General features: G+C 30.4%; 1 protein-coding gene and 1 pseudogene across 2 annotated transcripts; one reads left to right on the top strand and one right to left on the bottom strand.

Moving 5' to 3' along the window:
• Window positions 1-7,327: 7,327 nt before the first annotated feature.
• Window positions 7,328-8,360, bottom strand: LOC108330522 (17.3 kDa class II heat shock protein). 2 transcript variants are annotated; one of them, XM_052876603.1, is made up of 3 exons: window positions 8,223-8,360; window positions 7,899-7,971; window positions 7,328-7,813 (listed from the first exon to the last, which is right to left on the bottom strand). In XM_052876603.1, the coding sequence occupies exon 3, from the start codon at window positions 7,787-7,789 to the stop codon at window positions 7,385-7,387; it is 405 nt and encodes a 134-aa protein (XP_052732563.1). In that variant the 5' UTR covers window positions 7,790-7,813; window positions 7,899-7,971; window positions 8,223-8,360; the 3' UTR covers window positions 7,328-7,384. The 2 variants fall into 2 exon arrangements, with proteins under 2 accessions (XP_052732563.1, XP_017420491.2); XM_017565002.2 differs by lacking the exon at window positions 8,223-8,360 and having other exon boundaries at window positions 7,899-8,139.
• Window positions 8,361-9,702: 1,342 nt separating this feature from the next.
• Window positions 9,703-12,959, top strand: LOC108330521 (25S rRNA (cytosine-C(5))-methyltransferase NSUN5-like; annotated as a pseudogene).
• Window positions 12,960-13,924: the final 965 nt, after the last annotated feature.

Genomic DNA, 13,924 nt, shown 5'->3' with positions numbered 1-13,924 from the left:
AGCCTTGAAATTTATTTTCCCAGAACACCTTGGGAAGGGGTGGCATATACTATTTCCAAGACTAAAATGTAGACATGCAAACATTATTTTTAACGAGACTTCAGCATCATAGTAAGTTATCATAATGAACTGACAGCAACAGTATATAATTTTAAAAACTACAACTTACTATAATATGCAGTTCTAATTATTCAGCTGCCTGGTTGATAAAAAAAAAGATAAGAAACAATTTAAAGAGACTCTTGCAAGAGGAAGCCATACATTATAATTTATATGGTCATATTTATCTGAGTGATGCATAAAGAGAAAAAAAGAAGAATTAACATATGACATATTTATTTGTATATGTTATTGGAGGATTACTATAACTATATATTACTTGGATGATATATAGTAGTAGGAGATGTAGTATAGGATGTGATGGATGTTGATAATTTTTGTTTGAAAGGGGAATCAAAAGCAATCAGTAGTGTCGAAGACCTGGCTCCAATTAAGCATCCTTGCAAGCCACTCATCATCGAAATCCTTGAACTCCTCTTCCTCAGTCTTCTGGGCAACTTCAAACTCCAGAGGCTCATCCTGCTGGTCTTCCTGTCGCAAGAGAGAAACATTTGAAGATAGCGTAGGTGTTGGAGAAGGTGATTCAGGGGAAAGTGCAGAAACAGTGATTTCTTTGTAAAGCTCTTCCATGACCTTTTCTATTGTTTCTTCCTTGAAATAGGATTGTCCCCCATCGCTCTCAAAGTCAGTGAGAATCTCTTGGAGCATGAGAGTGACAGCTTCTTCTTCTGTGGATACAGCATTGTCTTGAATGAGAGTCATTCTTTCTCTGAGACTGAGTGAACGGAACACAAGAGAATGATGTATGAGTGAGTGAGAAATAGCAGAGTTAACGAGAGAAAAATGACACAGTGAGGTAATAGAGATGGGAGGTGACGTGGTGCAAGGACAGAAATTGATGATGGCAAGGCTCCGTGTGACGAAAGCATAAATGAATTGAAGGAGTGTTTCGGTGGTCCTGTGACTTTGCACATGCTACGGGGACAAAATGTTGCACACGCTTGTCTATCACAGGTGTTCGTGTCATCTTTTTCTCTTTGTTGATAAAAGCTTAATTTAGATAATTAATTTATAATTTTGATTTAAAATCTTAAAATAATAATAGTAAATCTTTATTTTATATATATATTTTTTATTTTTTATACATATTAATTTATATTTTTCATCAAATGCACAATTTTTTAAAAATTTTCAATTATGTTTTTTGAACTTGATTTCTAAACATAATTCAGAATCTGTTGGAAACTAATATAGGAAGAAACCTTCCCATTTTGTTATTTTAATACTTTCTGACTTTAACACTGTACATATTTTCTTTAATGATAAGATATTGATTGTTTTACTTTTATAACATCTTCTAATTATTCTTTATATTAATTTTTGTTTTGTCATGATATTCTTAATTATTTTATTTTATAAATAATAAATTGTATAAACTATTTTTCTATGGAAATTAGAGAATAAAAATTTTATTTTTAAAAATAAAACTTATTGTTGTTATCATAATATCTTTATTTATTAACTATTAAAAAATGAACTAAAATTGAAGAAAAAATTAATATTATTAATTGAAACAGATACATTTTAAGTAAATATAAATTAACTATTCTATTGAATGGATTGGCTACAAAACTATCCCTAAATTTCCTTCCTAAAAGGGTATGAGAGATTCAAATAATTTTGGACAACAAGATTAATAATAAAGTCTTTATTTAAATTTTATTTTTTAATTTTTTTATACAAAATTATTTATTAAATTATCGTAATTAATTTTATTTAATTTTTATATTATTTTTCAACATTAAGTTGTTTTTATCGTTTATTTTATTAGAGATTTTATCTCAATTATTTATGTATTATATATGGTTGAATACCCTTTAATTGTTAACATTAATTTTTTCTTAGGACAACTTACTGCAAAACACGCCTTGGATAATGTTTGTCAAGAGCATAATGTTACCCACCAAAAATTAAATGTTACCTACTAAAGTTTGAGTGTGGTTGTCGAAGGTCACTTTTAAAGGTATATAACTGCATACCAAGGACTAAGAGCTACATGTCGAAAGCCTAGTACCATCTTTCAAAGGTTGAGATTGAGGAATACTTGTCGTGGATTATGTGTCGCATACCGAAAATCAATTACTACCTACTAAGGGTTAAGTGCTGCCAACTAATAACCATGCACATCTTACCGAGTGTGCATCGCTTATCAAGACATCATGTCGTTTACTGATAGTCAACTACTGTTAATTGTAGGCTTCATGCTTTCTACAAGTTCCATATTCCATATGTAGCCTACCAAAGATAATGATGAACCACACATTGTATAACTTAATTAAAATTGACTAACTATCACCTTAGGTAAAGAGAGTCAATGGGCCATTGGACCCTTTCATGTAAGTTTTGGATTGACTTTTGACATTTCTCCAAATGCAATTCGCACACATCTTGTCGAGAATAAATATAATTAATCATTCTCTTTTTTTCTAAATTAAAATTATAATTTATTGAAAAAAGATTATAAGTCATTAAGTATAATTTTTAACACCAATATAAAAATTAATAAACACTGATAATAATTTCATTAAATTTTATTCTCAAACATAAAGTTATAACTAATTTAACAAAGATATATTAGTTGTAAAAAAATTTGAGACATTTTTTTCTTAAACATAGTTTTCTAAATAATTTGTAACACTCCAAAAATATAATATTAAACTATAAATGGAATCATCACACATTTAATATAATAGATTAGTCGACAAAAAGGAAGTATAAAGTATTACAATTATCAAAATAATCATAAATAAAACTTTATATATATACTAACTAAACAAAATTATATACAAGGTAACTAACTAAAGATACTACATATTTGCATTTATATATATATATATATATATATATATATATATATATATATATATATATATATATATATATATATATATATATATATATATATATATCCATTTACTTTTACATTTCATATCAACATATAAAATCACTTATCATATTTCAAAGAAGGCTTAATACCACTATTGGTCCCAATTTTTTGTCAACCTTGTTCGAAATAGTCTTTATTTTTTTAAAATGTTCAATATAGTCCTAAACATCGTAATTTGTGTTCAATTAAGTTCTTTTTGCAAACGCCGTTTAAATCATTAATGGCCAAATGTCCAGTCGTGCAATCAGTGAATGACAACTACTGACCTGCCTTGACTGAAACATGACGCAGCCCAATCCCCACCCAAAAAAATAGGGTTTCTGAATGCGAGGGGGAAAGGCTTCCTTACGCCTGCGCCGCGAGAGGAAAATATAATGGGTTTCAAAATGCAGGAGCGTTACAATGCGAATCTTGCTCGTGGTTGCTTGTCTACGATTTAGTTTCTTTCTACTTGATGTTCGAAAAGCAGCTTCGCGATGGCTAAAGAAGATGAAGATTGATGGAGAATGACGCTTTTGCAGCGACGATTATACTCCAATTGGCTTTTTTGTTCTTTGTATTTCCCTTTGCAGGTTGAAGACTTGGCGGAGAAGATGAACTCACACATGGCTCGTTGTCTCATTGCGACGATCATGGTCGTCGCGACAAGATATTGATGGCGATTCACGGTGGAGGATGGGGAAGATGGTCATGGTGGTGTTTCTGGGTGGTTGCTGGATGGAGAAGATGAATAGCGCGGTGGTGGCGCGACCATCTGGTTAGGGTTTCGAAATGTCTGATGTTGGAGGTGCGAAGATGGTGGCTAGCCGTGAGCGTGGCAGTGGCGGTTAAGGTTAGGTAGTGGCTAAGGTTTCTGTGTAGGGGAAAATTAGGGTTTCTAGAGGTAGGAAATGATGATGACGTGTCAAGGGTGATGTGTCACTAATTGCACAGTTGGACATTTGGCCGTTAACAATTTAAACGACGTTTGCAAAAAGGACTAAACTGAACACAAACTACGATCTTTAAGACTACATTAAACATTTTAAAAAAATTAGGACCATTTCGGACAAAGCTGACAAAAATTAAAACCAATAGTGGTATTAAGCCTTCAAAGAACCATAAACAAGCCAACAAGTCATTGGAAAACACGTAAAACACAAGTATATGAACACACAAGTGGCGCATAGGCGCTCAGAAGCTGGCGCTCAGCGCCCTAGCTTCTGTTTTCAAGCGCTCAGCGTCCTGGCCACTGGAAATGGGCGCTCAGGCGCTATCAGCAAAATTATACTCTTTTTGGATCACTTCACACACTTACCTCACAACTTTGAATGATTCTTAGGACTCTCTAAATACCCTAAAATATCTGAAAACACATCTATAACTCCATTTGACCATTTGAAACCAAAATCACTTCTCTAAACTACCCAAACTCTTTTCTGCCTCTTCTAACACCTATATCAGCAAACTAACATCATGAACAAGTCATAATACACTAAATAGCACACTTCAACACCTCAGTTTTCTCTCAACTTTACTACTTTCATTTCCAATAATTAAAACTTCCAAAATTGAACTAAAAGTACCCAAGAACTCACCTATTATAGAACTAACATTCCACACTAGAGTTTTCTCATTTAAATGTCTAAACAAGTAATAATAAGTCTACTAATAGACTTCTAACTTCCCAAAACAACTCAAAACCCTTACTTCAAAATTTCTCTACTCAAAGCCTCAATTTTGGACCAAAAACATGTAAAAACACACTCATCAACCATTTACGGCCTCATACACAAGATTTTATTGTTTTGAGAGTTTTCCACAAATCTTAAACAACTTCACAACTGACCTCAAACTGTTGTTTCACTCAACTAACAAGTTCCTAAAAAACTCACCTATATCAAAACCCCATTTTTAGGCTTAAAACCCAAGAATTTGATCACTACTCATCCCAAACACTTTGAATTCAGTTTCAAACACCAAAACAACTTCATCACACACAATCATGACAATATTAAACATATAAATCACGCCATTCCAAATATACCAACATCATACTATCATTAATCATCATTTAAACCCAATTAGTATTAAAACGATTATCACAATTTCATTTAATTTATCTTATCATACATAGAGATACTAAATTCAAACTACAAACATAATCTAAAATAAGGTCTAGCTTCCCTTACCATAGAAAGAACCCTCATCCCTTGCTTCCACAACAAGGAATTCTAGAAGAGCCTACAAATCACCAATCGATGATCAGAATCAAACCTTAGACTCTCAAATTGACCAAGAATCAAGAAAGAAGCACATTGGATACATGCAAAACAAATTTCTCTGCATGATCATAGGTCAAAGAATAAAAACAAAAAGGATAGAAACTTACTTGCTTTAAACAAAGAACTAATCGGGTAAAAGTGAAGATTATTCTATCGTGATCTCCTAGGTATCTCTGGATCGTGAAATAGATGATCAAAGAGTTAGAACTCTTAAAGAGCTGGTAGAGAATTCAAGAGAATAGTGTTTAGAAAAAAAAAGATAAAGTGTTTAATGAGACAAAAATTATCTTTATTTAATCAACTTATTTTTAAATTTATAATGCTTGGTCTCATTATTTTAAAACACCTATTAATTATAATATTCTATTTTATAAGTTTTCACATAATTTAATCGATAATTTAATAGAGATATATTAGTAAAAAAAAATTCTTAAACATAAAAAAAGATTAATAGAGTAAATACTAAAATTGAAAACCTTCCTTTTAAGTCTAAAACGAGTATTTTATTTGATTTACCATTGAACCAGTCTTCTAAATGAGAAAGAGTATTTAAGGAAAGAAGGTGAGATTCTTTCTTTACTTAAGTGAGGTGATCTGAGAGTATTTTATTTGTTTCACGGTTGAACCAGTCTTCTAAATGAGAAAGTGTATATAAGGAAAGGAGGTGAGATTCTTTCTTTACTTAAAGTACTTAAATGAGGTGATTTGAGAAATAAAAATGTAATTACCAAATGGTCCTTGGCTTTTTTAAAAAATTTACATCTTTTTATCTAAGATAATTAATAATCTTAATAATAATAATAACAAGAACAATAATAATAATTTATAATAATATTAAATAACATTAATGGAGAAAATAATACAACATCTAAATAAAATACTAATAAAATTTGTAATGACAAAAATAATTAAATAATAATAGTATTAATTTTTTATAATTCAAAATGTAATTAAAACTATTTTTAACCAATCACATTTTATTTTAAATTAATTACACTTATTAATTCTTTTTATAAATAAATCATCCAGGTTTTATTTTAACTTAATTATAATTACTTACATTTAATTTTCTATTAAGTTTTTATTTATAGCCTAAATTTTTAATACTAGAATAATCAAGTTCTCATGAGTATTTCCTAGAATCTTAAAAAAACATTTTTAAAAGTTAAGTGAAATTGTTTCTTAAGAAATTTAAAGTAAATCCAAGTTGTTTTTAAAGTAAAGCATATAATATTTTGTTTCTGCTTCTGTTTTTTATAAGTTTACAGAAATATTTTAAAAATTATCTTTTTTTATGTAACAATCAAATTAAACAAGACCAGAATATTCCTTAAAAATAATTGAAAGAGTTCGATCATTAATTAAAATAGTACATTGAAACAAACAATAGAGTAACTAATAAAATAAAAGTTCTAATTGACCAAATAGGAAATATGTATAACTATATACAAAATATAATAAATATAAAACTTTTTGAAGTTCAAAAAAGGAAATTCAATATTTTGTGAGTTTTTTCATTTGATATGTGATGGATTAAAAGTGTAATGAGGGATCGATAATTCCAGAAAAAGATATAAAAGAGAGAAAGAAGACAACATTTTCAAAGTAATAAGATTTTGTAATCCTTAAAATTTTTCATAGTAGTAAGATTTTGTGATTCTTAAAATATCCAAGAGAATGTTTGTTTAAAAAAAATGTTAGGTTTGATTTTATTAAATTTAGATCAAATCAATGTAAAAAATGGAAAAATTATAGATTGGTACATTCTTAGATGAAAAGGAGTGACCACGGTAGGATTTAAAGAAATTTTGATCGATTATAGTTCCCTGACGAGATCCCTATTTCAATGAATTTTGTGTAAACTCAAGAGCTAGCAATAATCAGCAGGTTGAGACATGGTATTTTAAGATTACCTGGTATGAAATTTAATCTGCGTTCTTGTTGTTAAGGAAAGTATATTTGAATTGGATAGCTGGGAAGAGAAAGGAAAAATCGAGAAAAAAGATGAGATATTGGACAATTCTAGATTATTTCATTATAGTATACACATGACAAATACGAACTTAAGATTTTAACATTTTTTTCAAAAGGATTGTGTACCGTACATGTTCTATTAATCAAACTTGAAATCAATAGGAGGAGGCAACTTCTTGATGGTGACGGTGAGCACACCATTCTGGTCCATGAAAGATATGACATGAGAGTTGGCATCGTCTGGAAGCGGAAACCTGCGCATGAACTTTCCGATTCTTCTTTCCATCCTCAAATACTCAACCCCTTCTCTCTCCTCCTCCCTCTTCCTATAGCCGCTAATGATTAACACATTGTCCTCTTTCACCTCCACCTTAATGTCTTCAGCTTTCACGCCAGGCATGTCGATCACGAACACGTAACGATTCGGATACTCCTTAACATCAGCATCGGTGGCAACCATTGCTCTTACATCTCCAGCGTACGTCCAGAAAGATTTACAGAATAATAACAGGGAGTTCCAGACGATTCCGTATTTATTTCTCATGCTTGTTAGAAGGTCCAGATATTTCTTAAAAACAAAAGTCAAAATTAATTAGTCTTTGGACTCCTATTCAACCATTATCATATTATTTTCTACATTCTTCACTGTCTACCTTCGTCAACAATCAGCCTTCGTCAACTCTGGTGAGAAAGAATCAACCGAAACTTGAAAGAAACAAACTTTATCTGAAAAAACAAAAAAATTAAAACCCACAAAAATAAAACACAAAAAGAGAGGGAACAAAGCTAACACTCGTTATCTCCAAGCACAAGAAATATTGAGTAAAAGAAAAGGGTCATGAGAAAGAAAAGAATCCAGAAAAAGCAAACTATCTCATGAATCACAAGAAGCCCTCAAAAGATAACACTTTTTTTTTCACACTACCGCATGAGTTGCCTTTCGTCCAATAAATAAAGAAAAAAAAGAGATTCATTACCTGTTGTAAAACCTGTATTGCAAAAGATATTTTCTTCCGTAGTTTGTGCGTGCTGAAGAATCGGATGATTTATGGAGTGGTTTTTACCACGTGCACTGTAGTCTCCCTAGGTTTGTGCTTCCAGCGTCTTCCGCAAGGGCTGCCAACGTTTATTTTGCAACGTTTTAATTAATTAAATTCTACATTTTTTTAACATCTTATGATTACTTTGTTTAGATTATTTAATTCATTTATCATTTGAAGTTAAAAATGATTTTATAAATCTTCAATGCTTAAAGAATAAAAATATATTTAAATTTATAAAATAAAAATCAGACAAACTCTAAATTTAAGTAATAGGTAGAATTTAATAGAGAGGTCTTGGAAGCTCCATTCTCAACACCAAGTGGAAGGTCATAAATCGTAATAACTTTGGTTTTTCTTCATTTCTACTTATTTCTTAACACGATGTGTTGTGTATTGTTGATTTTAGCAGAGGCAACGACAATTGGTTTATATCATTGCCTATGATATCCTTTTCGGCAAGGTGAGGTGTTTTTTCTGTTGTTGTATGGGAGGACTCCTACTTCTACGACTTCTGGAAATTGAACTAGTTGCTTATGTAATAAACGTTTAAGATATGAATTTGATTCAATCATAGGTGCATTCTACTTCTTCATTCCTTGTAAACATCACCTATTACCCTATCATTTCTATCCCCACCCCCAAGTTTGGTCTTATTTTTCCTCTTGGCAGTAAATTGTTAAATAAGTATCTTTTTTTCCTGTTTCTGTCTGTGTCTTCAAGGTTTTTCATAGCCATTTAGTAATTAACTAACTGGTCAAGCAAAAAGTAGAAAGAAAAGCAGAATTGATGTGGTCATAACACGGGGGAAGCTCTAGTCAATTAGTTTCATGAGTTATTGTAGCCCAAAATTTCTCATGCAATGTAACTTGATAAGACGATTTTAAAGTAGAATTGAGCTATTTACTCTGAAATTAGAGGCGAAGTAAGTATGCTACATTTACTGTTTAACAGATTATTCTGTTCATATTGGCCAAATTCCTTCTTAGATAGTTTGGTCATCCTATTGGTGATTCAGGAATATTGAAGTATATTATATTTAATCTGTTCTACTGGGTCCACTGAATCTTTTGTTTTGGCTTCTATTTTTTAAAATCTTCTTTTTCTTAATATATTAAGTTGAAATGTTTTTGCTTAATTTTACTTGTATAAATCCTCAGGAATTTTTAATTTGTAGGATTGCAAAGAAATGGCCAAGGTTACCATATGTAAATTAATTACTAGAATATAAGTGAGCAACCACTCTGTTTGTATTTGCCATGTGCTTGCCGCCTGCTCATTTTAACTGCCATGTTATGAATGTTCAATTTGTAAATTAAATTATAGCTACAGAAATCAGAGTTAAATAAAAAAAGTAATGTTGAATCCTTGAGATATTTTGTTAGCTATTCCAATCCTTACTAATTGCACACCTCAAATGTATTTGAAGGTTATTGATGCATGCGCAGCACCGGGAAACAAAACTATTCACCTTGCTGCCCTTATGAAGAGTAGGGGAAAGATTGTAGCATGTGAGCTGAAAAAAGAAAGAGTTAAGCGATTGAAAGACACTATAAAGCTATCTGGGGCTTCTAGTATCCTTTGATGTTATATCTATGTGCTTACTGATAGCCTTTTCAATGTCATAACAACAATAAGTGTGTTGGATGTTTTTTAAAACGACAGGTTATGCTAGTTGTCTAGAATCCGTGTCTCTTTTCTGTATTTAGTGTCTCCACAGCTGACGAGCATTAAATTCTGGAATTATTCTTTTTTAGTTAATTTTTGGTTGGTGGTTCTAACTGTCAGACTTAACCCCAAGTTCAGACATACAAGTCCTGAATGAGGATTTCTTGAACATTAATCCCAAGGATCCTTCATATTCTAAGGTGAAGTATATTTCCTAATCTGTAGGTAAATATTTTTGTTTAATGGGGTATATTGGGGTGGCTGCTAATAGTTTGACTGATCTTGTATTATCAAACTGGACCTAATGATCAGTACATCTGCAGTTTTCTTGTAAACTTCAATAATTACAATTTATGAAGTGTTTTTTTATGTTTTGTGCCAATGTAATTTTGCATTGCAAAAAGGAGTTAAGGATATGTTTTGTTGGTCCTTTGTATGATGAAGTTTTGTAATCTGCTGAATGCTTCTGGTAACTTCGATTTTGTAAGAAAAGGCACACTAGGGTAAAAGAGAGATGCTGTCTTTCATTCGTATTTTCTCCTATTGGAGGAGTTAAGCCTCACTAAACGGCCTATCCTCTTGTAAGAGCATATATTTTTTTCTTATTGGAGGAGTTTACTCATTTTACTGAATAGCTAATCCTTATGTTGTTAGAACCTACCTACACTGTTTATTTTTCGAAATCCAGTGATAGCATCTTAGGTTTTTATCAATCGGGTAAGGAAAATACAACTTGTATACAGTCGTTTGTTAATTTGTCTTATGGATTGAAGTTTTATTTTATTTGGTTCGTATGTGTTTGTGTCTAATTATCATTAGATCTGTCATGACAGGTGAACGCTATTCTCTTGGATCCTTCCTGCTCTGGTTCTGGTACTTCTGCCTCAAGATTGGACCATCTGCTCCCATCTAAAACAGCAGGTTAATTATATTCTACAATGTAGACTGTATCTACCTAGCTGTCACTCTAAACTTGGCATTATAGTACACTGTCAATTACTGTCGTGTAAGACCTGGTTTGAAGTATTGGACACATTTTTAAAATTTTAATTCCAGATTAAGTATGAAAATTTTCTTTCCTTCTTTGGTACGATGATTTACTTTTTAACCGTAAGCTTTTGACTTCATAGGTCAGGATACTGATATGGAAAGATTGAGTAAGCTTGCAACTTTTCAGAGAAAGGCTCTTTAGCATGCTTTATTTTGTAAGTTAGTTCGTTTCTTCCTTGTCTAGATCATTTTATTAATCTGCCTGTTTCTAGTTAGTTTAGAAACTTAATAACAGTCTCCAAATTCTTTGCTGGGGCAGCTTAGAACTTTCGGTTTTTTTTTCTAGATGATTTCGTCCGAGTATACACATGACAAATATGAACGTAAAATTTTAACATTTTTTTTTAATTTTTCCAAAATTAAGACATATTCCAAAAATTATAATTGTTTCATTTACCAGTTCTTGAGTGATAAATAAACTCCCAAACTTGTCTCAGTGTTACGGGGGGAAATATGAGTTGATTTGGTATATGTATATTCTTTTCTATTTTAAATTACTGAAATACTTATTTTGTAGTCTATTTCAAAACTTATATAATTATATTTTTTTATTGTTATTTAACATTAAAGAGAGAAATAAATAATTTTTTATAATGTTGATTTTTTTCTTTAATTTTTATTTTTTGAAAGAAATATTTATTAAATGTTTAGATGTTATACTAGTTATGAGACATAGATAAAAATGAGAGATAAATTTCATATCTAGAGTATAAATTTTGACTTTGGGGAACTCATCTCTGGTTCGACGTTGTCAAAAGAATTGTCTATAGTACATGTTCTGTCAACCAAATTTAGAATAAAGATGTTTTTTCTTGATATGTAAAAACAAGGCTTAAATGTTTACTTCGTCCTCATATTAAGAGGTAAATTTCTTTTTAGTATCCGATTTTAAAAATGAAGACATCAGGTCCTTATGTTATGAGAAATGTATGAATAAGGTCATGTCCGTTAAGTTGACAGCAACGACGATAAGTTCATGTTGATGTGGCCGTATTTTGTTTCTTCTGCTGTCTAATTTTTTTTCTCTTTTCAGTTTTTTTTTTATTATTTGTTGAACTTGTTCTTTTTTTGTGAACTTTATTCATATATTTTTTATAACATAAAGACCACATGTCTTCATTTTTAAAACTCTGTACTAAACATAAATTCACTTCTTAACATGGAGACGAAATAAGCATTTAAACCTAAAAACAAATATGAACTTAAGATTTTAACATTTTTTTTCTGAAATTAAGAAATGTTCAAAAAATTTGAATTGTTTCATTTGGCAGTTCCAGCTCTTGAAAGAATTGTCTATAGTACATGTTCAATTAACCAAATTGAGAATGAGGATGTGATCAAATCTGTTCTTTCCATTGCCGAATCATACGGATTTCAATTGGCCAAGCCCTTCCCCGAGTGGCAGTGCCGTGGTCTTCCGGTGTTTGAAGGCTGTAAGTACTAATTTTAGACAGCAGCAGAGTTCCTGGTCTATCATTGTTTTGCACGATGATATTTAGCGTTTTCTTTTTACATTTCAGCTGAATGCCTGATTCGGACAGATCCTGCTACGCATGGCGAGAGTTTCTTCATTGCTTTGTTTGTTAGGAAAGATGCATCTTGGGATTGTTCAAATAAAAACGAAACTAGAATTTTACGTAGCACTCCCGGAATTAAAAACGCGCAAGGAAAGAAGAAACGTATGCCGATTATTAGCACGAACCCATTCAAAATGTGGTTATATGATCAACTGATGTAGCTTCCGAAATGGGAGGGTATAAGGAGGTGACCAAGATAAAATTAGAGGTGTAAAATGTTTTAAATTTTCTTATTTTCATTTAAAACAGTACATTTTAAAATTATTTTGACGGCATTCGCCATTTTCTTACTTAGCTGCATATTAACATTGATTGAGTTTTGTCTAGCCCGGGTTAAAAAAAACGAGAACAGATTTCCATGTGGCGTTAAAAGATACAGACGGTCAATTAGTAGGGGTGGTAACAAAGTCAGTTCTGTTTATTTGACCTGCTAAAAGTGGCAGAGTGCTGTCTAACACCCTGTTAGATTTATTTATAATTAATGCCTTGATTCTGCTTTAGTGAATGTACCCTAAAATATTCATTTGATGTGATAGATGTGTTATATAGAATATAGATATATACGATATTTTCAAGAAATTATTTTATTCTAAATAAATATGACTACAATAAAGTTAAAGACATATATAACTTTAGAAACATATATATAAATGCAACTGCAGTGAAATATGAAAAAATATAGTTTCACGTATTTTTATATTCATTTAACATATTATATATTATTTTTTATTTTTTATTTCTTATTTTCCTATTATAAATACAATGTCATTTGACACTCATTTATTATTATTATTTATTTATTATTTCTTATTATCCTATTATAAACATCATGTCATTCGATGTATTATTTTTTATTTTCTTATTATAAACATCATGTTAAATGTGTGTATCAACCTACCATTCTCCATGAAATATATACATGATTTAAAAATATAAGTCTTATTACATTACACAATAATACATCTTCTAATCATATTTTTCCCAATTTTCTTCCAAATATTTCCCTTCAAAATATTTCATATTTCTTTTCTTGACAAAATTTCGAATGGATTTTTCCCATTCTTTCCAAAACACTTCACTTCAAACTATTCTTTTTCTTTTCTTTTTACCATCTTTGAATATGTTTTTTTTTAATTTTTTTTTATCAAATTAAATTTAAATATGTTATATGATAATAATGATAACTAAATGCATTTTTTTAATAAATATTTAAACATGTAATATCATAATTGATTTTTTTACCTATGAAAACTTTCATTATTATACCAATCGTCAGAAGAGTTTTCTAATTCAAAAATAGATACAGATAAATTATTTACCGAAAATTAAGAATAAATTTGTCTT

Source organism: Vigna angularis, chromosome 4, assembly GCF_016808095.1.
Source record: "Vigna angularis cultivar LongXiaoDou No.4 chromosome 4, ASM1680809v1, whole genome shotgun sequence".
NCBI lineage: Eukaryota > Viridiplantae > Streptophyta > Magnoliopsida > Fabales > Fabaceae > Vigna > Vigna angularis.
The sequence above is the reverse complement of the archived record's forward strand: the minus strand, read 5'-3'. Positions and strand labels throughout refer to the sequence as shown.

Coding starts and splice junctions, on each gene's coding strand:
- LOC108330522 (XM_052876603.1), bottom strand. CDS start 7,789: ATGAGAAATAAATACGGAATCGTCTGGAACTCCCTGTTATTATTCTGT.